This window comes from Alligator mississippiensis, chromosome 2, assembly GCF_030867095.1.
Source record: "Alligator mississippiensis isolate rAllMis1 chromosome 2, rAllMis1, whole genome shotgun sequence".
NCBI lineage: Eukaryota > Metazoa > Chordata > Crocodylia > Alligatoridae > Alligator > Alligator mississippiensis.
The window spans coordinates 180017947-180042929 of record NC_081825.1 but is presented as its reverse complement, the minus strand read 5'-3'; the positions used below and the strand labels follow the sequence as shown (position 1 = coordinate 180042929).

Below are 24983 nucleotides of genomic sequence, written 5' to 3'. Positions count from 1 at the left end.
GAGATTCCACCACCTCTCTGGATCCTGCTGGGTCGAGCCAGTGAGTTGGTGCCCATGGGCCTCAGTGTCACGCCGACAGGCAGCATGACATGGTGTGGCCATCTGGGGCCAGGATGCTCAACGCGGAGCAGGAATGAGATCCCTCCCCCTGACCTTTGCCACTGTCTTGCTCTGAGCAGCCCCTGCAGGTGTGTGCAGAGGAAGGAAACGCAGGAGAAGTCCCAACCAAGACATTTATTTTATTTCATAATAAAAAAACCCCAAAACAGACATAACTTCCTGAAAACAACTTCCTACTTCATAATTTCACAGAAATTAGCTTGGAAACTTTGTTTGTCCTCCCTGCTCCCATTCCTGCCTCAGGCCCTGCCCTGCGCCCTCCCTGAGGGGAAAGCCATCTCCCCAGCTCTCCTGAGGGCTGTGACAGAAGTGCCAATGCTCAGAGAGGGGGGCAGGCCAGACTGCCCTGTCCTTGCCCCTTGAGATGGTGAGCCTGGGCTAGTAGCTGAATGGTCCCTGCTCACCTCTGCCCCTTCTCCATGCCACAGGGGTGCAGCAGTGTCAGCTGGCATGGCTGGCTGATGATTTCTCTCCCTGTGCTGGGCCCGAGAAGATGGGTCCTGGCCTTTGCCAGGTCCGCTACACAAAATTCGGCCTCTCCCTTGCTGTACCTCACTGACACCCTGCTCCCACCCCACTGGCTTCCTTTGTCAGCACTGCCATGTACCTTATCCTGAGAGGTCCTATCCCTTCTGTCTCAAGGCCACCCTCCTCCTCTGTCTCACAAGGGAGCTAGCAGCAGCTGATTTCACACAGTTCAGCTCAACTTCAGACCTGCAGCTGGTCAGAGGCTGCTAGGTTTGGTTTCTGTGCCTCTGAAATACCCCACACCAGAGCAGACACCACTGGGGCTCTGTATGTACCATGTAATGTGACAGTAAATCTCCCCACCCCCAGAAGATGCCAACCTGCCTGCTCATCCCCTGCTGGAGCCCTGTGCCACAATTATGGTGTCTGAATTATGCCCAGGCAATGGAGGCCCTTGGTGTATTCGAGAAGAGATGAGACAGATGAGAGGAGGCCTTAGGGCATGGCATGGAGGGAACAAGGAGGGGCAAGCTGGGTCTCTGTCAGGGGCCCTCACGACTGCTCTTCACCATGCTCCATGCTCCTTCCAGCTAGACTCATGAGAGATGCCCAATGAATATGTATTCCAGTTGAGGACTAGGCCACTGCCTCACTCCTGGACACAGCCAAAGGACCCACCATGCCAGTCTGGCCTGGGTACCCCCTCACTAACAGTCCTGGGAGCTGCCCAGGGTATCTGGACCCCAGCCTTATGCTGATGTAGATTCAGGGCCTGGAAGTTTCAAACTAAGAAAGCTCCTGATCCACAGGGTATGGGACCTGATTACCAAGGAGCAGCTAATTTCCACTGGCGCTAGAGCAGCCCTGCCCTGCACACATCCTCCCCTCAGAGCACCACAGGGCAGAGAACTGCACTGCTCACAGACCAGCCCAACTTGGCATTGACCTTCCAAGGGCCCACGCTCTCATCATGAACAGTCATACTGGGAAGTTTCCTCTGGGACTCAGCAAGGGTCCTGTCTCCCTGGGGAGACCTGCAGGGAGAGGGACACAGCATGTACCATTCACCCCCAGCCTCCTAAAGAGCTGGGTAGCTTCATTTTCACCAGCCACATGAAGGAAGGGTGCATGGATCCCATATGGTCCACGAGGGGACACAGAGGTGAACAGAAACAGCAGGCAGGCTCAAGCGGGCCTGTGAGATAGGGCTCCTCCTGGCTGCCGCGTACCTTAGGCTGGGTCTTCAGGTTCAGGAGGGGATGTGAGCTGCCAGGCTGAGAGCCCCGTTTCCCTCTCTTCTTCACAGGGCATCCCAGGGCTGCCACCAGCTTGCCTCATGTCCAGGCCCTGCATCTACAAGGTGGGGCTCACTCTGGGCCATGTTTCACTGCTCCACTCTCTGAGGGGCCATAGGCAGCCCAGGGCAGGGGTTCACCTCCCTCTGGCAGGAACCCTGGTGCCCCAGTGCTAATGAGTTAATAAATTCATTTCTGACTAAGAAATTAGACCCTTAAGAAAAATCACCACCCCCCAAAGTAACCACAGTTTGTTTATCAGCTCTGCCAAATTCCCTGGCTCACAGGGCCCTTTACTCCTGGCCTTCAGTGCGGTGTCAGAAGCATGTGCAGCAGTGTGGAGATGACTCTCAAGGCAGCAAAGCCCCGGTGGCTGGCTCTGCTGAAAGGCCTCCTCCTCCCTGCCCTAACTGGGGCACGAAGGGATCCTGAGGGTGCAGCTGGTGACAGGGCCCAGGGCTTAGTCTTTTGGTGTCTTCTTGCTGCGCGAGTTCCACATGCCGCGCTTAGAATGGTAGTAATGGTAAAAGTTCCTGAGTCGCAGGCGCTCCACCTCCAACCCGCTCTGAAGGACCCTGCAGTGACAGGGGAGACAAGGAGAGGGAGACTAAAGTTCAGCTCAGGAGAAAGACAAAGCAGAGAGGAATCTGGAGAACAGACCCTTGGTTCTCCTCCAATTAAGGACGCTGTTATTCTTTTTTGAATATTGGACGGGGTTGCCTAATACCTACTCAGCCTAGCAGACTGAAAAGGAACTCTCTTGGTGGTACAGCTCTGACGCTCCGCAGCCCAGACGTATTCAAGCAAATTCATGGCACATGTCCCTGAAACCTCCAAAGGGTCTTCTGGCAAAACCAGCGAAGACCAGGCTTGGCACATATCTGAGGTGAATGTCAAATGATCCCCGCCCCGCCACCATATTTCAGGTTTAATTTATTTGGGAAAAGGGAACCATAAAAAAAGGGCACAGCACTATTCTTTCTCTGCCAGACTTGGCACCATGTCAGAAAAAGAGAAGCGTTGGCTCTCCAGTCCCACTGGCCTTACCTGTCCAGGAGCTCCCAGTCCTCCCCGCCCCAGCGGTCTCTGAACTCCTCCGTGTTCATGCCCCCAACCCGGTCGAAGTCAGATTTGTAGATCCCAAAGAGGCCAAACCCATTCACCTCCCAGTAGCCTGAGGAAGGAGGAAAGCCAGGTGACATGTAAGATCTCAGGGGTGGGATCGGTGCTGGAGTGGCAGGAGGGGCAAAGAGGCAGAGTGAGGAGCAAGGCTGGATGCCACAGCATCAGAACCCAGCTAGTTCTGGGTCCCCTGCTCCGTTGCCTCCATGCTCTCCCCTCCTTCAAGGCCACACTGCCCTCTCCTGGAAATTGATGGCATCAAGCAGTCCCAAAAGGGCTTTGTCTCTTGGCCTCTAAAACAAGCCCCCCCCACCTCATCCTCAGAGCAAACCAGTTCCCCTTGCTGGAAGGGATTGACCATGTGCCCCTGGGGCAAAGGTACTGGGTAGAGGAGCAGGAAGGAGGATTGCTTCAGGCAACCATTTCTCGGAAGCCATCTATTACCTCCCTTCCCCTCCCCCACAAAGCAGGCTGCTCTCCAACAAGGCAGATCCCATACAGGGGCTATATATATGCAGCATGGGGCAGCTTCAAGACTTCTCCCCACCTCTACAAAAATGAATCTCTGCCCTCACATGCTCCCTGGTGGTTTGCTCACACTTGACTAGAAGCAAAGCAATAGAAAACCTTCAGGGGTGGGGGAGGGAGGGATTCCTGGATGTTTGGGGCATTATGAACCAAGGAGTTATTATTCTTGACTACTGATATTCCAGGACCGCCCCGAAGCTCTAGGGCTGGGGCCCGGAGGTGCTGCATGTTGTACAGATACAGATGAAAAGGCAGAACTTGCCTCAGGGAGCCTTGTGAACCTGAGCTTGCAGATGTTGCCAGCGCACTCACCGTCATCTCACTGACATGCTTTCTGCTCTCTTTGTGTCACTCACTTCATTACTGCTATCCTCTCAGGCATTTAGGTCTAACTGAACAAGCAACCTCCCCCTGCCAGGTTTGTCAGACAGCATTACAGTTCAGTCCTATAGCATCTGACAGAGTAGATTGCTGTCAATGAAAGCTCAGGCCTTTCTGAACCATTAGTCTCCACGGTGGAGACTTGTCCAAGTCTTCTAGTGACAGCAGAATTGGTCAGAAGGCAGAGACAATCAGAAGTAACAGGAGGACTGAGGACTCCTGGGTTCTACACTGTCTCACTGGAGCAAATTGTTCACCCTTTTCAAGCCTGTAGGGAGGGGATGGACAGAGCCGGTCTCTGGGAGTTGTATCACACTATCATAGTGAATCATAGTGCTTAGGGTCCGAAGGGACCTAAACAGATCATCAGGTCCAACCCCCTGCCCCAGACAGGAATGGTTGCCGGGGACATATCACCCCAGCCAAATATCTGTCCAGCCTCCTCTTGAGGTAGGAGAGAGCACCACCTCCTTTGGAAGCCCATTCCAGAGTCTGGCAGCCCTAACCGTAAAGTAATGAACCTTCTCTCCAACAATTTGTGACCATTATTCCTAGTAACCCTGGGTGGTGCCTGGGGGAACAGAGCCTCCTGCTATTCCCACAGGTGAGTTTGTAAACGGCCACCAGATCCCCTCTCAGCCTTCTCTTATGGAGGCTGAATAGGTTCAGGCCCTTTAGCCTCTTTTCGTAGGGCCTGACCTGTTGCCCCTTGATCATGCAAGTGGCCCTCCTCTGGACCCTCTCAATGCTAGCCACATCCCTCCTGAAGTGCGGTACCCAGAACTGGACGCAGTACTCCAACTGCGGCCTGACCAACGCCGCATAGAGGAGAAGGATCACCTCCCTGGACCTGCTTGTGATGCATCTGCAGATGCACAAGGTGCGGTTAGCCTTACTGACCGCTTCCTCGCACTGGCGGCTCATGTTCATCCTGGAGTTAACAACGACTCCAAGATCCCTTTCTGCCACCGTGTTGACAAGAAGGGTGTTCCCCAGCCTATAGGTGTGTTGCTGGTTCCTTCTCCCTAGATGAAGCACCTTGCACTTGTCTGCATTGAATTCCATCCTATTCTCATCTGCCAACCTCTGTAACCTGTCTAGATCTGTGTGAAGCTTCCATGGAGTTTGCAATACTGTGATCCTCCCCACAAAGGGACCTGGAGATGCGTGAAGTTTTCTTCTTTCTGTCCCCAGCCCATGCACTCAGTGAGGGGGGCATAAGACTTAGAGCAGGAGCTGACTCCAGACTGTATTTCTGTCAGCAAGTACAGCCCAGCTCCTTGGAGGACCCAGCCTTTAGCCAGAACACTATGTGGGTAGCAGGGTAGAGGAGGACCTGTGTCACTGATCTCAGCAGTGCAGCAGGTTCTGGCTGGGCCAGGAGCCCAACTTCTGAGCTCTGCCATTAGCTACCAGCTAGGAGCTATGCCATTAGTTTCCTCAGTTGGATTAGCTCCTCCCTTCCCAGGGGGCTGAATTTGAGAGCCCAGAGCTGGCCCTCCCCACTGAGGACCATGCCATAGGGTGGGTTTGGCAATACATTACCATTGGGCTCCTGTGGAGAGCTGCCGCAGCTCAGCCTCATGACAATGGGTGCATAGGCCAGCTTGCCCTCCACGCAGTGTTTCCGAATGCTGTCCAGGATGTTAAGGGGGAAGTGGATGTGCAGGTCACAAAGGAACACGATGCTGCGCCCATCCTGAGGGAGGCAGACATATGGACAGACAGACCATTAGGATCATAGGAAAGTAGGGATAGAAGGGACCTCACAAAGCCATCTAGTCCAACCTCTTGCTCAAGGTAGAGTCATCCCTAACTAAAACATTCCAGCCAAGTGTTGTCCAACCTGCTCTTGAAAACTTCCAAGGATGGAGAGTCCACTATGTCTGTAGGTAGCCTTTTCCAATGCTTGACCACCCTGATGATCAGAAAGTTCCCCCTAATCTTCAACTGAAATTTCCCCTGCTGCAGCTCGAGGCCATAGCTGCTAATCCTATCACCTATGGCCACAGGGGAAAGCCAATCTCCATTATCTCTATAAACACCCTGCAGGCATTTGAAAACTGTTATCCAATCCTCCCTCAGTTTTCTCTTCCCCAGATTAAAATAACTGTAGCTCTTTCAGCCTTTCCTCATACATCATGTTTCTCAGGCCTTTGGCAGGCAGCAGACCCCATGACAAGCAAAGACAAGCTGCTCTGGACAGACAGAGCCATCATTCCCTCCCAAAAACCCCAGTCACTCACCTCAATGGTATCCACCCCAGCCTGCAGTCCCGCTGAGCGCTCAAAGTTCCCTGTGCGCTTCAAGTACTGATACCTGGGAATAAAGTGCACGGCCAATGCAGCATGTCAAAGGGACGGGGCTGCTCACCCTGGGGCTCAAGGGGATGGAACTCCAGCAGAGCAGGGAGCCAGCATAGTTAACTGAGAGGGACAGAGCCCAGCAGTGGTCACAGGGCTGAGCTGATCTCATGAGAGGTCTCCAGTGATCTGGGGAGGGGAGTGTGGGGGATGTTATAGCAGGGGAAGTAATGTTATAGGAGCTTGTGGAGGGTCAGCGCTTGAAGTAAAAGTGGGAAGAAGCTAAAGAAACCTGAGCAGCAGTTAAGATTCCCTCCACACAAACTGCAGGGGCCTTGCTGTCCTAGCGGACAGAGATGGGGCCCTAGAGGACTCCCCCTCCCCACCTTCTCTGCTGCCTCACCTCAGATAGCTGAGGGGTTGGGTGTTCAGACAGGGAGAAGGTGCTGGGGTGTGGTGCCAGGGTGGGAAGTGGGACATCAGCAAGCATGGTCTCTGGGGCCTGTGTCATTCCCTGCCAGGTTACCGGGGCAGCCGGGCTTCCTGCAGCGCCTTCTCCACGTCCATGTCGTCGCTGTCAAAGTCCACCAGGATGATGTTGAAGTTGGCATCCTTGGTGTTCCAGTACAGGTTGGCCATGTCTGAGATGAACTGCTGAACCCAGCGGGCCTGATTCTTCACTGCCAGGCACAAGCACAGGCACCACTGAGGGTCAGTGTCTCACATGCTACCCTGCTGGGGCCAAGAGCCAGACCGCATCCCACCATGTGAGGCCTGAAACTTATAGGACAATCTTGGCACATCTGGAGCTCTGAATGTCTGCCCAGAGCGGCTGGACCTGCTTTCCTGCAACATCTCTTCTTCCACTGGAAACCTCATCCCTGCCATGATCTGAGCTGCCCAAGGAATAGGGAGGCAGGCTGTGCTGCTGCCACAGCTACGAAGAGATTACGGCTTACTCAGATATTGGGTCCCTGGTCACCCAAGACTGTTGCACAGCATGGGGGAAGAGATGCCACAGGAGCCCCCTGACTGAGAGTGTGAGGGGCCAGGCCATCACAGCAGGGTGAAATCGCACCCTGGAAAACCTCATCTGCTTCAACTGTGCCCAGTGACACCCATGAGATGACAAAGCTGCTGTGCTATGCGGTCAGTGCTGGGCACAAGCACTTGGGGGCCCAGGCTTGTCTAAGGCTCAAGGTGGCCCCAGGCTCTCATTCCTGGGCTTAGGAGGGGTCTTGTGCTCACTGGGAGGAGGAGGCAGGTTGTGCCCCTTCCTTTCTCCCACAGTCTCAGAGCATGCAGCTGCTCTGGGGAGCAGAGGCCCTATATAAATTATGCTCTCTGGGCCTTGCTTGACTGCCCTGAAGACCCCCTGAGACACTCACCGGGAACCACAAAGTGCACCATGACATCCTGCCTCCAGCTGAGGCGCAGGGGCTGGCACAGGATGGGCTTCCCATAGAGCAGGTTCCAGGTGCTGGGCTGAGGCTGGGACTCAGTGGCCATGGGGGCTAGGCCATCAGGGTTGGCCTCAGTGCTGTCATCTTGCTTGCCCTGGTGCAGCAGGACGTAGACGTACTCTGAGAGCCGCACAGTTCTCTGGCCCCTCTCCATCAGCTCCAGCTCCATCAGGTAGCGGTTCCCCCGGGCCGTGTCCCGCCGCTTCTCCATGTTGACAATCCGTAGAAGGGTGTAGATGCTGAGGGGAGGGCAGGGCAATGCCCAGGCAGTTAACTTTCAGGGTGAGACCACCACCTTTGTCCCCTCAAATGAGGAACCCAGTCCCTAAAGCTTGCCCACAGGAGAGCAGAACATGAGGGATCCACCCTCCTGAGGGCTTCATCTGGAGCCCCTCCAACATCAGGGGGCTCACAAGGGTGAGCTCATCACCTTCCCTCCCAGCTCAGCCAGGCCTCGTGGGGCCACATCTCACTTTGCAGCAGGGTAAGGGCACAGCACAGGGGGCAAGGGTGTTACAGGCACAAGGACTCTTACTCACAGGGGGTGGGTCTCCACAGGCACATCCAAGAATGGCTTCTCCGTGGTCTCACAGCATCTGTACTCCCCTCCCTCCCCACCAGAGCATAGCCCTTGCAGGGCAGGGCAGGCTGGGCAAGAGGCAGGGCTCTCCACTCACCCCAAGGAATGCAGGGCTGGGGAGCTGCTGAGGGAGCAGGGCATGGGTAGCCCAGGCCTGGGTGAATATGGAGACCACACTCACCTCTTTGCTTCAGGACTGGAAGGCCTCTCCCAGGCCAGACCTGAGTGAAGACTCACCCTGTCCTGCTCCTGGTGGATGCCCTATACTTAGTTTGCCCAGCCTGAGCTGTCTGAGCAGGAAGAGGACAAGTCCCGCTCCCTCCCCTAGCTCCTCTCCCTACCCCCCGTTCTTCTCGTTGAGCTTCTCCATGTACTGGGCCACCACATCCACCACCTCACTCTCACTCAGCTGCAAGTTGCCTGACACGTTGCAGCGCAGGTCATTCCAGTCAGAGCGCAGGAGCTCAAAATCCACCGAGCTGACGCTGAACGTCCTTTGCCAGTTGATAGCATCCTCCAGCCAGCTCTGCTGCAGCTCTGCATTCTCATAGCTGTAGTCTGACAACTCCTCTTCCTCCCCCTCCTCTGGGCCCTTGCCCAGGTGCTCCCCATCCTCCTGCTGTGACTCTGTCATCTCTGACATCCGCAGGAAGGATGTCACCCTGGTCCCCTCTAACAGGGCCACCTCTGAGGAGTTGTAATCCATGGCAGCTACCCCTGCGGCCCTGGCTGGGGAGGCAGTGGTGACCTCAAGGGCCTCCTTACTGAACAGTCCCTCTGCCTTGGGTGTCAGGATGCTGGGTCGCACTCGCTGCTTGCCCCTGGCTCCTGGGTCCTCTCGCTTATACAGCTGCTCCCACTTCCTGCCTCTGGCTTTAGGACTCTTCCTCTTGGAAAGCTCTGTCTCCCTGGAGAGGTGGTCCATAAGCCATGGTGCCCTGTGGCTGGGGATGGTGTGTAGCTTGCTGGAGGGAGCAGGACGCCGCTGTGGGGCCTTAGAGTGGAGGTGAACCTTCCTTAGTGGTTTGGGGTAGATGAAGACCCCGGGGAAAGCGGCTTCCTGAACCAGGGCCTTGCGCTTCTTGGGCTGCAGCCGGGTCACGTACACTTTCTCTTGGGGCTTCTTGGACTCCTTCTTGGGTTGCTTCTCCTCCTTGGGCTTCTTCTCCTCCTTGGGTGCCTTGGCCTTGCTGCTGAAGATGGGGATGGAGAGGTGGGGCTGAAAGTTCAGGGAGCTGCCTCGCTTTGATGGTGACAGCAGCCCCAGCCCATCCTCATCTCCCTCATCTGGCTCCTTGGGCATCCAGCTGAGAGATCGGCCATGGACCACAGTCTGCTCTTGTGCAAGGGCAGTGTTCTCATTGTCATGGAAACCCCTGGCCATGGCTAGGGAGCTGGGGCTAGTTCCATCATGCACATCCCAGGTTATTGGCTGCCCTGGAGGTGGTCCTACATCATTAACCCTCCCTGGCTTGTGGCGGAAGGTGTAGTAGTCCACGTCATCCCCATAATCCCTTGCAGCCAGAGGGATCTCTTTCCTCTTAAACCCAGTGCTCAGGCGTGAGTTTGGCACTGCTGGGCTCCTCTTCTTGGCATCGGGAGGTGGGTCTGTGGGCTCAGGGCTGTCTGCTCCTTCCTCCTCCTCTTCCAGGAAATCTGGAAAACAAATAAATACCCTGTAGGCTAATGAAACACAAGGGGAGTCTGGATACACCACAGTACCTGGGACTCTGATGTTCAATAGATTTCATAGATTTCTAGGGTTGGAAGGGACCTTGTAGATCATTGAGTCCGACCCCCTGCTCTAGGCAGGAAAGAGTCTAGATACTTGTCTAATCTCTTCTTGAACACCTCCAAGGTAGGGGAAAGCACCACCTCCCTTGGAAGCCCATTCCATATTTTGGCAACCCTCACCATAAAGGATTTCTTCCTGATGTTCAATCTAAATCTAGTCTTCTTTAGGTTGTGGCTGTTATTTCTAGTAACCCTGAGGAGTGCCCCAGTAAACAGAGTATCCCCTATTCCCTGCTAACCACCTCTCCCCACCCCGATGTGTTTGTAGACAGCCACAAGATCACCTCTCAGCCTTCTCTTGTGGAGGCTGAAGAGATTCAGGTCCCTCAGTCTGTCTAATGAACCCAGTCATGACAGCAGGTTCTCATAGTTGCTGCCTGGGTAGGTTGGCCCAACAGCAGGTTTGCTGCGAGGAGGGCTGTTGGACTGCCATTGGGTTCAATTCATGAATGGTGTCTTGGACACGGAAGTGCTGCCATGGGGCAGGAAAGGGACTTTCACTTTCACTGCTAGCTGTTGGGTCTGGCCTGGTTAGACCAGCTCTGTAGGGCAGAGGCAGCAGCATTTAGCACTTCTTGAACTCAGGAGCAGAATGGAAGGGCTCCTGTCACGCACACAACAGCTCAGAATGAGAGGCTGGTGCGCACTCATTTGTCTTTTTCTAGGCTGTGAGCTGACTGGCAGGCCTCTGGGGTGCACAGGCTCCGTCCTCCTCTTCATTCAACTTACCCAGGGAGGCAGATTTAAGTGGGCTACTAATACATAACAATGGCAGCCATGTTTCCTTCTCACGGTGCCTTCCATCCAAGTAGCTCCCAGAACATCTCATGCACCTTTCTGCCTCCTGAGGAAGGAAGGGAAGGCCCCTGGTACCATCTTCATAAACAGGGCTACAGCCATCCAGGACATTTTTTTACCACGGTAGAGAGACGAGGGAATGCATAAAACACGCAGAGAGGCAGAAACTGTTAAAACTGACATGGAGAGGAGGAGAAAAACCACTGGATCCTTAGGGCAGCTGTGTGTGTTCAAAGAAGAGATTTTGAGAGAAGAATGGCTCAAACCCAGCACTGGTGAAAGATCCACTCAAGTCCCCACCATGTGTTTCAGCCCTCATCCAGCTCTGATGACCCAGTATCATGAGCATTTATTGTGCATATGATGGTGGCCTCTAGAGGCCACCCCAACATCAGGGCCCTATGGATGAGGTGCTGTTTACATCTCCAGTAATGTGACAGATTTTGTCCCACAGCAGTCCCAGTTGTTCTGATGCTATGTGTAGCCCAGGGGTCAGCAGCGATTTTGGCCAGACAGCCAAAAACACCCCAACCTCAACCTATGCCTCAACTTGGCATGCCAGAGGCAGACAGCAGGGGAGCCATGAGGGGCCTGATCCTTGTTGCTGGCAGCGAGTACATGTGTGCCTCAGGGCAATGGTGGGGGACGGGCCAGGATTGTGCTGCTTTGGCCCCTTCCCTGCCATGCTCCCTGAGTCACATGTGCACCTGCCACCACCAGAGCCAGTGCCAGAACTCTGGACCCCAGTGCAGCTGTTTGCAGCCTGCCTGCTGCAGCTGCCCAAAACCCACGCCAGCTGTGGCAGGCAGCTGGGAAGCTTCAAACAGCTGTACTGGGGTCTAGAGTCCTGGCACGGGCTCTGTGGTGATGGCTGCACATGTGCCTCAGGGTGGATGGTGGGGGAAAGGCTGGGGTTGAGCTGCCCCCAGGTGCGTGTGCAGCCACTGCCACCACAGAGCCCGGATGGGGCTCCAGAGCCTGGTGCAGCTGTTTGCAGTCTCCCGGCTGCCTGTTACAGCCAGTTCAGGCTCTGGACATCTGCTGCCTGCCATGAAGCCTGGGCTACTTGCAGCCTCCCAGCTGCCTGCTACAGGCAGCCTGGGCTCCATGGCTGACAGCAGCTGCTCAGAGCTGGGGCCAGCTATGGCATGCCAAGCAAAATGGCCTTGGGTGCCATGCCCTGGCAGGTGTGCCAGGGGTTGCTGACCCCTGGTCTAGGCCAAAGTACCCCACGGACAGGAACTATTGAACCCTGCCCTCTCTTCCTTGTGATGTACACCCCCTCTCCCTTTTAGACACAGGGAAACCAAAGCCAACAGAACTGTCTCACCCTGAGGCAAACAGTGACTTGTTGGCAGCGTCATATCTCACTGCCCAATGACTCCACCTAACACAGGCCACAAGCACTTTCTCTCCATGTCCTCTCGAGGGAGCTCCCCTCTCTGTGTGTCCGAAGCTTCCCCATCAGGCTTTGCCCGCAGTACAACCAGCTTAGCAGCCTTGAGGGGAAGGAGGCAGAGGAGACTTTTCCCTTTGCTCACATCCAGGGGATTTGACTGCAAACTCATTCACAGGAACCATGGCAGTGTGTCAAAGGGATGGGGTTGGTCTGATCAACACTAATTAACAGCCCTGCACTTGGGAAAGGATTTGGAAGGGAAAGAAAGTATTGATCCTCTTTGAAAGCAATTAAAACATTGCTCTCAGCAGAAAATCGGCTTTGGCCTGACATGGTGTTCTGACTTCCAGCGGCGGAGGCCGCCTGTGTGGGAGAGGGGAGGGACGGGAGGGCTCTTGGGTATGCAAGAAGGACCTGCAGTCATGGGCAGAGAGCCACACATCCTTGTCAGGCCCAGAATGTCCTCTGTGAGAAGGCAGAGATCTACTACTGATCTACCTGGGGCCTCTGAGACAGCCTGAGAGGCCACTGGTGCCAGCAATGAAAGGGTGCTCACAGGCACAGACTGACTGACCCATTCCTGGCCTGTTAATCACTTCCATTAGCCTTACTGCAATATTTCTACAGAGCATTCTGGTAAGGTTGGTGTCAAGGACACGGATGGGCCAGTACAACTGGGGTCAGGAAACGTGGCGGCACTACTTCATGGGGGAGGAGGGGATGCATGGTCCTACTCCACTGGCAGGACCCAAAGATAAGTGTCATGGCACTAAAGTGCTGGATTCAGTGGCTGAGGACATTGGTAATGACGACAAAAGGTTTGGTCTGTCTAGGAAGGAAGAAGGAGATGCCCCCTTCTACACAACCCTGCCTGAGTGAGATCCCCCCATAACCCTTTCCCCTCTATGGGCAACAATTTCTACTTCTCTGCCCAGCTCAGGGATTCTTGACACCCTACCCTCCAGCCAGGCCCATCTCACCAAACAGTGACAATGCACAAAGCCTGGATATGCCAGGCCATAAAACACAATCTCTGTGAGCAGATGGCACACCAGACTAAGACGTCATAACACTGGCCCTGTGCCAGGCAGCAGAGGGAGGGTTGGAGCCTGCCAATCTGGAGTGAGCCGCTGATGCTGGGTACCCTGGGGCTACTTACTGTCTGAGTTCAGGAAGAGAAATGCTCTCTGGTGAGGGTCTTCCTCTTCTTCATCCATCTTCATATACTTGTAAAACCCAAACCTGGGAGGGAAGGAGGGAGGGAAGGGAAGGAAAAGCAGGAGATGGAAGAGCATGTAGCTGAGTGCATGCATACAAACATACACAAACACACACAAAAGCTGCATTTATGTTGCATGACAATAAACTGGGAGTCTCTTCCAAGCTGTAGGGTCTCAACAGAGCTGAAATCTCCAGACTGAGTCTGCAAGACAGACAAGTCTCAAGCTAGGCTACCACCTGCTGCTGCAAACCAAGAGCTAGGTGGGACTTCTGTGCTTGGGAAACCCTAGCAGTTTCCCTCCAGGTCTGTACCTGCATATATGCAGCAGAAGAGAGATTCTCCCTTACCTTCTGAAAAGAGGACAAATGTAGGGCTGCTGGGGAAGGAAGGGGAGAGAAGCCTGAGTCTCTGTGGTCTGCCAGCTCCCATTAAATGTAGAGTCTGGGATGGCCTGAGCCAGCGGGTGGGGAGAGATGGTTGGGCAGGAGTGGGTTTAACCCGGGTCAGCACTGGCCCTATCTGCATATGTGTTGGGGGCCATGTCAAAAGGGTTTGGTCAGGTCTCAATCACCAGGAAATGGCTTGGTACGACAAGGACTATGCACCCTGCTGGCAGGCTCAGTTGAGTCCAGATCCATCCAGCCCTGGATGCGCCCCTCTCCACAGCAGCAGCATCCTGGCATGGCAGCTGCTTGCCTTGCCCTGACAGCCCCTGTTCGGGCTTTGATTCCCTTGGGGGGTCTATGTGCCCAAGGCAGTCAGGACTCTGTTTACAGCAGTTGCATGCCTAGGGGTTGTACTGACCATGTGTCCTGAAGGACAGCCTCCATTTAACCACAACTGCATCCCAGGGGCCCTGCCATCCCCACTGCCCACTCCCATGCCCCACACTTACTTCTCCAGGTACAGAGGGGACTCTCTGTAGAAGCACTTGTTCTCTGTCTCCATGTGGGTGAGACGGGTGAAGTCATTGGGATACACGAATGAGAGGTAGACCTGGGGAGCCAGGGACATCAATGAGAGTGGGCACGGGGTGGGTGGAGCAGGGAGTGGGGCCGGTCTCAGCCAGGGCAGTGAGGGCACATGTGGAGGAGGGAGGAGGATGGACCAAAGTGCCAGCAGAGGGTGCTCTTGGTTAGTACTCTGAGGCACCCATTGGCACAATCTCCTTAGGTGGGTGTGAAGTCTGTTGCTCATCACCCTGCGACCTGGTCTTTTTCGGAGGTGCTCTGATGAAGGCCTGGCACCAGAGGGGACCAGATTGAGAGGACAGACTCTGTGCTAGCATTGTGGCTTTCCAAAGCCACGTTGCACCCTCCACCCCACAGCTTGGCTCTTGCTCTCCAAAAACATTTCCCCTTAGATTTTAACTCAAGATAAAGAGTTGAACAGAAAGCCCTTTACCTTGCAAAGGGGCCTGGAGGTGGGGTGGTGCCTATGCATGAATCAGCACAGAGCTGGTATGAGAAACTGGATAGGGATGGAGGACAGTGTGGGAAGGGTGGCTGCTCTGTGGAGATGCAAGGTACTAGGAGGCCCAGACAACTGGAAGGTGTCTGGAATTCGTCAGTGTGAGCTGGCAAGAGGATGGCAGGGTGTGTTGGATCCTGATGCCTCTGCCTCTGGGACAGGGTGAGAGACTGACAGCTTTTGTGGCCCAAGAAGGAAAGAAGTCTTTGTAAAGGGACGGCAAAGGACAGTACCATTTCCTGGGCCGGTTAGAGACCTCCGAGCCCTCTGCTTCTGTGCACCCTCTCCATCCCCCCGTAATCCCCCGTGCCAGGGAGACACTTACAAACTGTAGGCCCTGGTAGCGGGCAATAGGGAAATCCTTCACCACATAGGTGGGGCTGTAAGCGCAGGGCACCAGCACATTCTCCACACGGGACGCCTCAATCTGGGGAGCTGGGGGCAGGCAGTCAGGCAGTGCAACAGAAGGAAACCACAGCTCAGGCTACACTGCCAGTAACCAGGGACCCTCAGCCACTCCAACAGAGGAAACCTGGGCAGTTCCCTCTAGCCCAGCTAACCAACCTGGGAGACTGTCCATCCCTTGCTAATCCACTGCAGGTTACTGCCTATGGGCTTGCCCAGCAAAGACTGTCCCTTGTAGCCCAACCCATCCCCAACAACTGCCCATCATAGACTGTACCCTATAGCCCAGTCCAACCCAATCTGTCCATATGCCCATCCCAGATACTCATCCATGCCATACTCACCCTGTTGGCCAGCTCCGTACATAGAACTCCCCATTCTCATACTGCCCCTTATAGATCAACCCCTTCCTAGACAGTCCTCCATAGCCCATTCCACCCATATTCATCCCAACCTGCTCCCTAAAACTCCCCACTCTGGCCCACCCACTCCATGGTGGTCCCCTGTAGACCTGTCCGTCACAGATTACCTTCTAGGTTGCTCCTCACCGGGAGAGAGGTCTGGGAGAAGGAAGGGGGCCATTGGGCAGCTTTTCCTGCTCCGTCTTGTACCCTGTGCCTCCCTCCTCACATGACTAACAGCAGGTCTCCAACCCTAGAGGGGTCAATTCCCTACCTGCCTCAGCCTCGATTTCCTCATATACCCCTCCCAGCCACCTAAGGAGCCAAAAGCACTAGCTTTACTTACTGAGGAAGAAGGTGTCCCTGGGGTCGGATCTGAGCATATCAGCCCCATGCTCATCCCTCTGCGTCTCCCAGAGATAGCTCCCAGTATGGCTGGCATAGGACTGCGGGATGTGGTCCACCTGGTTCATCTTCAGAGTGGATTCATCTGAAGGAGGCAAAACACAGAGAGTGCACACAGGCCAGTGGTCAGGGGTCTCTGCTCAGCTCTTGGTGAGCCAGGCTGCGGGAGTTCCTGATGCAGCTAGCCACTTTCTTGACAGTGACTCCCTTGGGAACTCCAGCCCCTGGGTGCTCCTGAGGGGCCACCTCAGCTTCGGGATCCTGAGAGGGATGTGCCCCAGCCCGCAACCCCAAGTCACACCCTGCCCATAAAAGTCTCTGCCTAGACTGTGGAGCTGGTTAGCAAGAAGAGGGGGCTTTCCCCTCCCTTCCTGGTAGCGCTGGCTCTGTTAAGTCTCTCCCCTCACAGGTTAACCTGCAAGGCTGACAGAAGACATAAATAGTGCCAAGGTAGCAGCTCAAATGGCAGGGACACATCACATCCAATGTATGGCTGGCACAGAAGGGCAGAAAGCCAGAGGCCCAACAGTTAATAAACCCAGCTAACTCTGGACACCATTGATGATGCTGTGACTCAGCTCCCACTCCTGGCTCCCATTCAGTGCTTCGGCACAGGGTTACACCCATCAATGATCGTCCGAGCAAATGTGTAGGATAACTGGCAAGAATTCATCTCCCCCTCCCCTAGAAGAAAATGTTCTGCTCTGGAAAGAATATGCTCCCTGCTCACCAGGCTGCAGGGAACATTACTTGTGCCTGCAAGGAATGATATGCCACATCAATTAAGTGCTGCCTCCTCCTAATGTCATGTTTATCAGACAAGCCTGACTGTTTGCACAGAGCTGTGCTGGCTAATTGAGATGGCTGCCCACGGAGGGCTGGGAAACCAGAGACGCTGTCTCCTCCCCCAGCCTCTGCTTCCCGCTATGGAGCAGGGTGTGATATCCCCACTTACGCAGCTTGGTAGAGGGTATGGAATGGGGAATGCCTGGAAAATAGTCAAATGGTACATGCATCCGAAAACACCTTCTCCACCGTGACTGTGGGCAGTGCCCTCATATACTGCCTGCCTGCATGTCCATGTCTTGCCAGTGCCCCAAGGTGGACATCCACTCACAGTGGAGAACGGGAAGGAGAGGCAAAGGTCAAAGTACAGGTCTGGAAGACAGGAGATGTGTATTAAAATCCAGCCTCTACCATGGACTTCATAGATTTCATAGACATTTGGGTGGAAGGGACCCCTGAGTCCAGCCCCCTGCTCCAGGGGCAGAAAGTCAGCAGGGATCATAGGATCCCAGCAAGATAAACATCAATTCTAGGACAAGAACTTTACTGATTACCATAGCACTCATCCAAGTTGCATGTGATGCTGGAAAGATTTCATAGATTTCATAGACATTTGGACTTCCTGGGCAAGTCACAGGACATGGTGTTTTCAAATGTAAGGTCCTAATGAGAGGGTGGAGGTACAGTTGTCTAGCACAGCAGGGATCAACCTTTTTGGCAGGTGCGTCACAGATAAGCAATGTGAACTCCCTAAGGGCCACTGCACTTGTCTTCTCCTGCCTGATCTGTTGCTCTGCTTTCTGTTCCCTGCTCTATGATCCCTGCCTGATCTACTGCTTTGCTTCCTGCTGCTATATTCTCTGCTCCTGCTCCAATCCACTGCATAGCACACACAGACACTGCCAATGCCACTTGTAATGCATATGCCACAGGGTGGCCACCCCTGATCTAACACTATGGACAGATGAACAGATTATACCAAGCTAGCACGGGACTTACCATGCCTCAGCTGTTTGGAAGTAACTGTTTCCATAGTAACTGAGTCCACACTTACCTGTAGTAAGTGCAATCTAAACTGATAACTTAGGTGTGTTTCGTTCAGGAGGACACTGCTTCCACTTGCAGGGATGGACATACCAAACAATTACTATGGAGCAGCTGACACACAGCAAAGCCTCACCCCATCCCATTTAACTCAACGTCATATCTGTTTGTATGCCTGACCCTTAGATTTGTCGCATGCCTTTTGTGTATTCAGTGTCCCCCAAATGTTCACACAGCTTCCACTTGCCCGTGGAAGGCCAGGTCCCTACATCTTGCTGGAATCACTGGCAGCTGTACCCTGCTTTGGTGACCTGACTAGCAGCTATACTCTCAATGCCAGCTGGAAAACACACCAGCCTGTTAAGGTGAGCAACTGCTATGACGCCTTCCCACGTTTGTTCCCTGGGACCTAATAACATGCTCCGTGCTGTATGCCTCAGCCTTGGGATTTGAATACCAAACCAAATCTAATAATGACAATCATAAAGAAATGGAACGACTGTTTTCAGAGCCAGCGGCTCTCGCTGTGATTACAGCGCTCGGGGCAGAGTCAAAGGGAAGGGGCTGTTCTGCTTTATGGAAGCACTCACAGACTCTAATTCCCAGGGTCACACAGTGGAATTAAGCTTTAAGCGATCTTTCATGCAACTTCCCCATCTAAAGGGAGGCCAGCATATATGGGAGGTTAATACCACCAGAACATCACTCCCTTCCCTTGTTTTATTTTGCAATCTCGTGGTGGATTCACTTAAAATCCTGAGAGTGATATTCGTCGGCACTCAGCCTAGTGCTAGATGACCCCAGCATAGTAACGTAGAGAAACCAGGGCACAGGAGAAGCACCTGTAGGAAGGTTACCTTTTTACTGCTTATATCTATCTATATATATAGATATATTCAGGAAGCCCTGAGTTGCATCTACTTAACGTTTGTTCACCAGAGCGCCCCAAGGGATGACGAGGTCGAATGGTCACAAACTACTACAAGATCGTTTCAGGCTGGACATAAGGAAGAATTTCTTTACTGTCCGAGCCCTCAAGGTCTGGAACAGCCTGCCACAGGAGGTTGTTCAAGCGCCTTCATTGAACACCTTCAAGAGAAAACTGGATGCTTATCTTGCTGGGATCCTATGACCCCAGCTGACTTCCTGCCCTTTGGGCGGGGGGCTGGACTCGATGATCTTCTGAGGTCCCTTCCAGCCCTAATGTCTATGAAATCTATGAAATCTAATTGACTGGCAGGTGCAAGTCTGCAGCATCACAGAGTCAAGAAAGCTATGGGGAAGCAAGCTGGCATGAGCCCAGTTTGCCAACTGGCAGTGCAGATCCTGAACCCCATGCATAGATGGCAGGGTACAAAATGGACCATGAGTAGGTAGGAGTCCAGGCACCCAGCTGATGCATGTGGGGATACTTGGTGGGTTGGAGGGATCATCTGACCAGGAAGGTGATCTGACTAAAGTTTCCATCATCCATTCAAAGCAGGAGCAAAGGGATTCCCTTTGTATCATGGGTAAAGGGTTGTACCTGTCACAGCTAAGTTGTACTCCCTGGAAACAATATACATTACACATCCCCACTGGCCATGTCTGCTCTGACCCACACCCTCCTCTACTCATTCCAGTGCAGCTCAGCCCTCTTCAGTTGTCAGCCTTCTGTGATCAATGGTGTTCGCCTTGAACAAGGGGTCTCCTCAGACACCCCCATGTCCAGAGCTCCTTCTCTCCTCCTGCTAGGAAGCATTGCCATTGTCCATCCAGTAATATGAGAACACAGCCCGAGAAGGCCTGTCCTCACAGGACATGTCATGTTGTGAAGGGCCCATGTGTGGAAATGATTAATCCAGGACGCAGAGCTCACAAGATCTACTGAGATCCAAAAAGATCCCTACCTGCCTATAGGTGTAGGGCAATGAGGGGAAGCTGGACATTTCTGAAACACCTTTATGAACAGGTGTGTGACTGCCTCCCTGTGGCCTTTATATTGCTACCCACAGGGTATAAAGGAGCTGAATTTTCCTCAGGCACCAGGAAGCAAGGGAGACCAGTGAGTGGACATCAGCTTTTAGTGGCTGGCAGCCAAGCAAAAGAGAACACAGAGAACCAGATTGATTTCAACGTGAAACACAGAACTGCAGTGGAGCTCTTGGTCTTCAGAGCTCTCCAGGTGGTACAAAGTGGGAGAGGAGAGACATCCTGAGTGCTTCGGGGCAGGGAGGCAAGCAATACTGGTATCATGGAGGGGCACGAGAGCTTTGCTGTATCACAGTGCTTCCCAAACTTGTCCTCAGCATGACCCCATTTCCTCAGCATGGCCCCTCACTCCCAACCCGCAGCCCCCCACCCCCCGCGATCCCATCTGTTGTGACCCCATTTGGGATCACAATTCACAGTTTGGGAACCGCTGCTTTATCATCTTAGTCTTGGCTCCATTGCAATTGGCCAATACAAGGCAGCTGGGCTTATGTTACTGTGTCCCATGTCATGGCCGGCTGCACTGATCCCTCACAGGCAAAGTATCTAGCAGGAGTTGACATACTTTTTGGACTGGCTGGGCAAGTCACAGACCGCGTTGGTCAGACCGCGGTCAGACCGCAGTTGGAGTACTGCGTGCAATTCTGGGCGCCACACTTCAAGAAGGATGCGGATAACCTGGAGAGGGTACAGCGAAGGGCAACTCGTATGGTCAAGGGCCTGCAGACCAAGCCCTACGAGGAGAGACTAGAGAAACTGGACCTTTTCAGCCTCCGCAAGAGAAGGTTGAGAGGCGACCTTGTGGCTGCCTATAAGTTCATCACAGGGGCACAGAAGGGAATTGGTGAGGATTTATTCACCAAGGCGCCCCCGGGGGTTACAAGAAACAATGGCCACAAGCTAGCAGAGAGCAGATTTAGACTGGACATTAGGAAGAACTTCTTCACAGTTCGAGTGGCCAAGGTCTGGAACGGGCTCCCAAGGGAGGTGGTGCTCTCCCCTACCCTGGGGGTCTTCAAGAGGAGGTTAGACGAGTATCTAGCTGGGGTCATTTAGACCCAGCACTCTTTCCTGCTTATGCAGGGGGTCGGACTTGATGATCTATTGAGGTCCCTTCCGACCCTAACATCTATGAATCTATGAATCTATGGAACAACAGTGACAGTGCTGCAGCCAGTGACCCTGTCTTGGGGATGCAGAGACCTGGGGTCTAGCCACTATAGGGCTACAATCCATGGTTGCTTATAGAAAGGCCAGAGGAATGGTATTTCCTGCAAATCCATGACAATCACTTCATAATATTTCACTCCTAGAGGAACAGAAGGCACCTAAACACAACCAAAGAGGCCTCTGGCCAGCTATTCCTGAAGGCTCCAGAACACTGCAACTAGCATGTCATTGCCAGCTGGGCAGGACCAGACAGGAGAATCCTCTTGTTTCTCAGAGGGGCAGAGTCACCTGCCTGGGCCTCCTCCAAAGCCCTCACCATCCAAGCCCTCATTACGTGACAATATTAGTCAATGGCTGGCTCACCTCACAGTGGCTACGGTCAAGCTGTACCTGCAATAGAGTAGCAGTAGCCACTGATTCAGTGGACAGGGCAGGAGAGTAGGACTCCTGTCATGCTAGGTACCCACAGGCTTCCTGAGGGGCATAGAGAGAGGCAGGGGTGTCCCCAAAAGCAAAGAGTTTGATCAATTGCTGCAGACAGGCTGAGCAACCCCTCCTTGCTGAACAACAGGGGAAGGATACAGATGGCCCTGCTCTCTGTAACAAATGAGGAACATCCGGCTTCTCCCTATGAGAGCTGGTTCCTCCATCTCACACATCCCCCTCTTCCCGGCCTCCCTCCAGAGCAGCCAGCTGAGAGAATGGTGACAGCACCTGTCCGTCTGCAGTCGCCCATCATGGGGAGGAAGCAGGGGCGTTAGGGGCCAAACGAGACTTCCACACTAACAGGTAGCATCTGAGGGAATATACATGTGTGCACCATCCAACTTGCCAGCACCAGTACCCACCCTGCTGTGCCTGATCTGTCTTTTACCTATTGATCATAGCCCCTTAATGTGCATGGAACTATAGGGCCCATCTCTGTCACCTTCCAGAGCAGGCTTCATTCCCAGCCCTGTGTGTATTGAGTGCAGGGGTAGGATCCATTCATCACAAGGCTCCTGCTGCCAGGCCGTCTAGGGTGGAAGGCAGAAGATCTATAGATTTAATTAAACTCTGCACCATCCATCCCCACTTACAAGACAGGCCATTGTCACTCAGGGTCAGGGCTATGAGCTGAGAGGTTTGCCTGGCTGCTATTCTCAGCTTCCCTTTGTCTTGATAGGAAGCTATGAGATGGGACGGCATGGGCCCTGGAGAAGGCACCTTTCCCCAGAGAGGGGAGCATCTCTGGGCATAGACGGAAGTAACTGAAGCAATTGGAGTGGGTTTGGAAACGTTTCAAAAAGGAACCTTTCAGCTTGGGGACACATGTACAGCCTCTGGCTGGAATGTTTCAAAATTTCCAGCTGGGGATGGTACAGGGGGTGGAAGATGTCTTTGGAAGTAGGGGAGGGTGGTGGTGTAGAGGGCTGTCTGGCTCCCCTCACTTTGTAGCCAATCCTCTCCACCCCTATCATCAGAGCAGAGAGGTAGAAAGGACTGGGGCTTAAAAGGCCAGCATCAGTGGCAGCAGGCCCCTGAGTGCAAAACCAGGGAGTGGGACTCAGTTGCTAAACAGTCCGGCAGGCTGTCACCCAACCCGCAGACTGTCTATGTGGCTCTCCCTCCCTCCCCTGTAGAGGGTGGGTGAGAGCAAAGCACTGCAGGGATCTCCTTTTTCAGCAAAGTAAATGCTTGGATGAGTGAAGGGAATGCTGTGGATATAGTGTATCTGGACTTCACCAAGGCTTTTGACAAGGTCTGACATGACCTTCTTATAAACAAATCAGAGAAATGTGGGCTAGACAAAACTACTGTAAGATGAACAGAAAACTGGCTCAATAGCCATAAGCAAAGGGTAATTATAAATGGTCCATGTCAGAATGGCAGGAGGTTCTGAGTGGAGTCCCACAGGAGTCTGTTTTGGGCCCAGTGTTGTTCAATGTCTTTATTAAGGATTTGGATGCTGGCATAGAAAGCTTCTTGAGTAAATCTGCAGACAACACGAAATGGAAGGATTGTGAATATGCTGGGGGACAGAAATGCAATTCAGAAGGATCCTGACAGACTGGAAAGCTGGGCTACAGCTAACAGGATGAAGTTCACTGCCGACAAATGTAAAGTGCTAGAAGAATCAAAAATAAAAATACAAAATGGGTGACACTTGGCTGGATGGCAGTGCTATAGGGAGATTTAGGAGTCTTGGTGGTCACAGACTCAAAATGAGCCTGCAGTGTGATGTGGTTTTGGGATGCACCAATACAAGCATTAGGTGCAAGACACAGAAGATGATAATACCTCTTTACTAGCACTGGTTAGGTCTCATCTAGAGTACTGTATGCCATTTTGAGTTCCACATTTAAAAAAAAACATGGAGAAGATAGAATCCAGAGGTGGATAACAACAAATGATAAAAGACTTGGAAGACAACTCATATGAGGAGGGGTTGAAGGAGCTAGGCATGTTCGGCTTGTGAAAAAGGCACTTAAGAGGGATGTAATAGCAGTCTTCAAATATCTGAAGAGCTTCCATAAAGAAGAGGGATAACACAGTTTCTTGTTGTAGAGAGCAGGACATGGAGCAATGGCTTGATGTTGCAGCAAAGCAGGTTTAGATTGGATATCAGGAAAAACCTCTTCACTGTTAGAACAGTGAGGCAGCGAAATAGACTGCCTGGGGAAGTTTAGGACTCTCCATCACTGGAGGTGTTCAAGAAGGGGTTGGACAAGCATCGGTCAGGGAAGATCTAGGAGTAGCTATGCCTATACTCTTCTATGAGCATTTCCCTTGCTTCTGGGCTTTGCTGGTTGCCACAGCCACACTTTATAGCTTCCAAAAACAGGTCCTTTATTCAAAGCCCTCCAGAAAAATCTAGCCTTTTCCCCTTCAGGCTAAAAAAAACCATGCCTTATTCCAGATTGTAAAACAAAACAGTGCCTATCTTCCACAGGACCCTTCTGCTCCCCTGCCCTTTTTCAGATAGCCCTTTCAATGTTCCCAGCTGCAGATCCATCTAGAAGCCTGATCCCTTTCACTTGCACCTCATCGGCAAGCAGGACTTTTTAGATCCTTAAAGGATCTATGTTATGTTACAGCATGTTCTGCATTTGCACTGCCACATCTGTTGCAGCTGCATGCACGTTTGCCTAATTTCATGGCCGCCTCTACACATGGTTTTGTGCATCATCATACATGGCACATGTATAGACTGCCATCCCCGTGACATGCAGCTTTGTGCATGGGTTATGAACACATCCCTGGTGCCTAAATGCCTCTATAAGAGAGATATGTTTACAGAGGGACAAGTGGAACAAGCAGGGAGGGCAGCAGCCCAATGTGGGGAGCCTTACCTGTGTAGAGCGAGATGTAAGGGGAGTCGATCACCTCAAACTTCAAGCTGGGGAGGAAAACTCGCCACTGGAAGAGGGGGAGAAAAAAGAGAATGAGAGCTGTGGCCAGGGAAGATGGAGTGCTGCTCTGCCCTCCTTGCCCGGCAGAAATCCCAAGGGAGATCTGGTGCACCGGCAGGAAGCCTACAGCTTCAGCAGCTGATGACTGCCAGGCAGCTGCAGGGTCTCCACACACCTGCTCACCCTTGGGATGCTTCCCAGTGCCAAGCAGCAGGAAGCAGCTGTACCCAGTCCTCCCCCTACTGAAATCTGTGGGGAATGACACAGGAAACAAATGCGCCGCACCACAACAAACGTGCTGCAAACACAAATGCACCGCGCAAAAAAAAAGCCGGATTAAAATTTTTAGGCTCTTGACATTAATGCCAGTTTCATCTACACATGCCCCTAGACACCAGACCCTCCCCAGGCCTGGCTATGAGGGAAGCAAGGTAGGGGAGGTGCTGGTGAGAGGTAGGTGCTCCAA

At 53.2% G+C, this 24983-nt stretch overlaps 1 protein-coding gene across 2 annotated transcripts in view; it reads right to left on the bottom strand.

Moving 5' to 3' along the window:
• Positions 1 to 219: 219 nt before the first annotated feature.
• The window catches only part of B4GALNT4 (beta-1,4-N-acetyl-galactosaminyltransferase 4), a 118466-nt gene continuing 93702 nt past the window's right edge, over positions 220 to 24983 (bottom strand). For both annotated transcript variants that reach the window (XM_014604184.3, XM_019485217.2), the window contains 12 exons: positions 24458 to 24524; positions 16096 to 16239; positions 15269 to 15378; positions 14369 to 14469; positions 13411 to 13493; positions 8602 to 9916; positions 7606 to 7919; positions 6744 to 6897; positions 6161 to 6233; positions 5460 to 5613; positions 2931 to 3057; positions 220 to 2458 (listed from right to left, as the gene is read on the bottom strand). In XM_014604184.3, the coding sequence (XP_014459670.1) occupies positions 2344 to 2458; positions 2931 to 3057; positions 5460 to 5613; positions 6161 to 6233; positions 6744 to 6897; positions 7606 to 7919; positions 8602 to 9916; positions 13411 to 13493; positions 14369 to 14469; positions 15269 to 15378; positions 16096 to 16239; positions 24458 to 24524 (2757 nt within the window). In that variant the 3' untranslated portion in view covers positions 220 to 2343. The remainder of the gene's footprint in view (positions 2459 to 2930; positions 3058 to 5459; positions 5614 to 6160; positions 6234 to 6743; positions 6898 to 7605; positions 7920 to 8601; positions 9917 to 13410; positions 13494 to 14368; positions 14470 to 15268; positions 15379 to 16095; positions 16240 to 24457; positions 24525 to 24983) is intronic.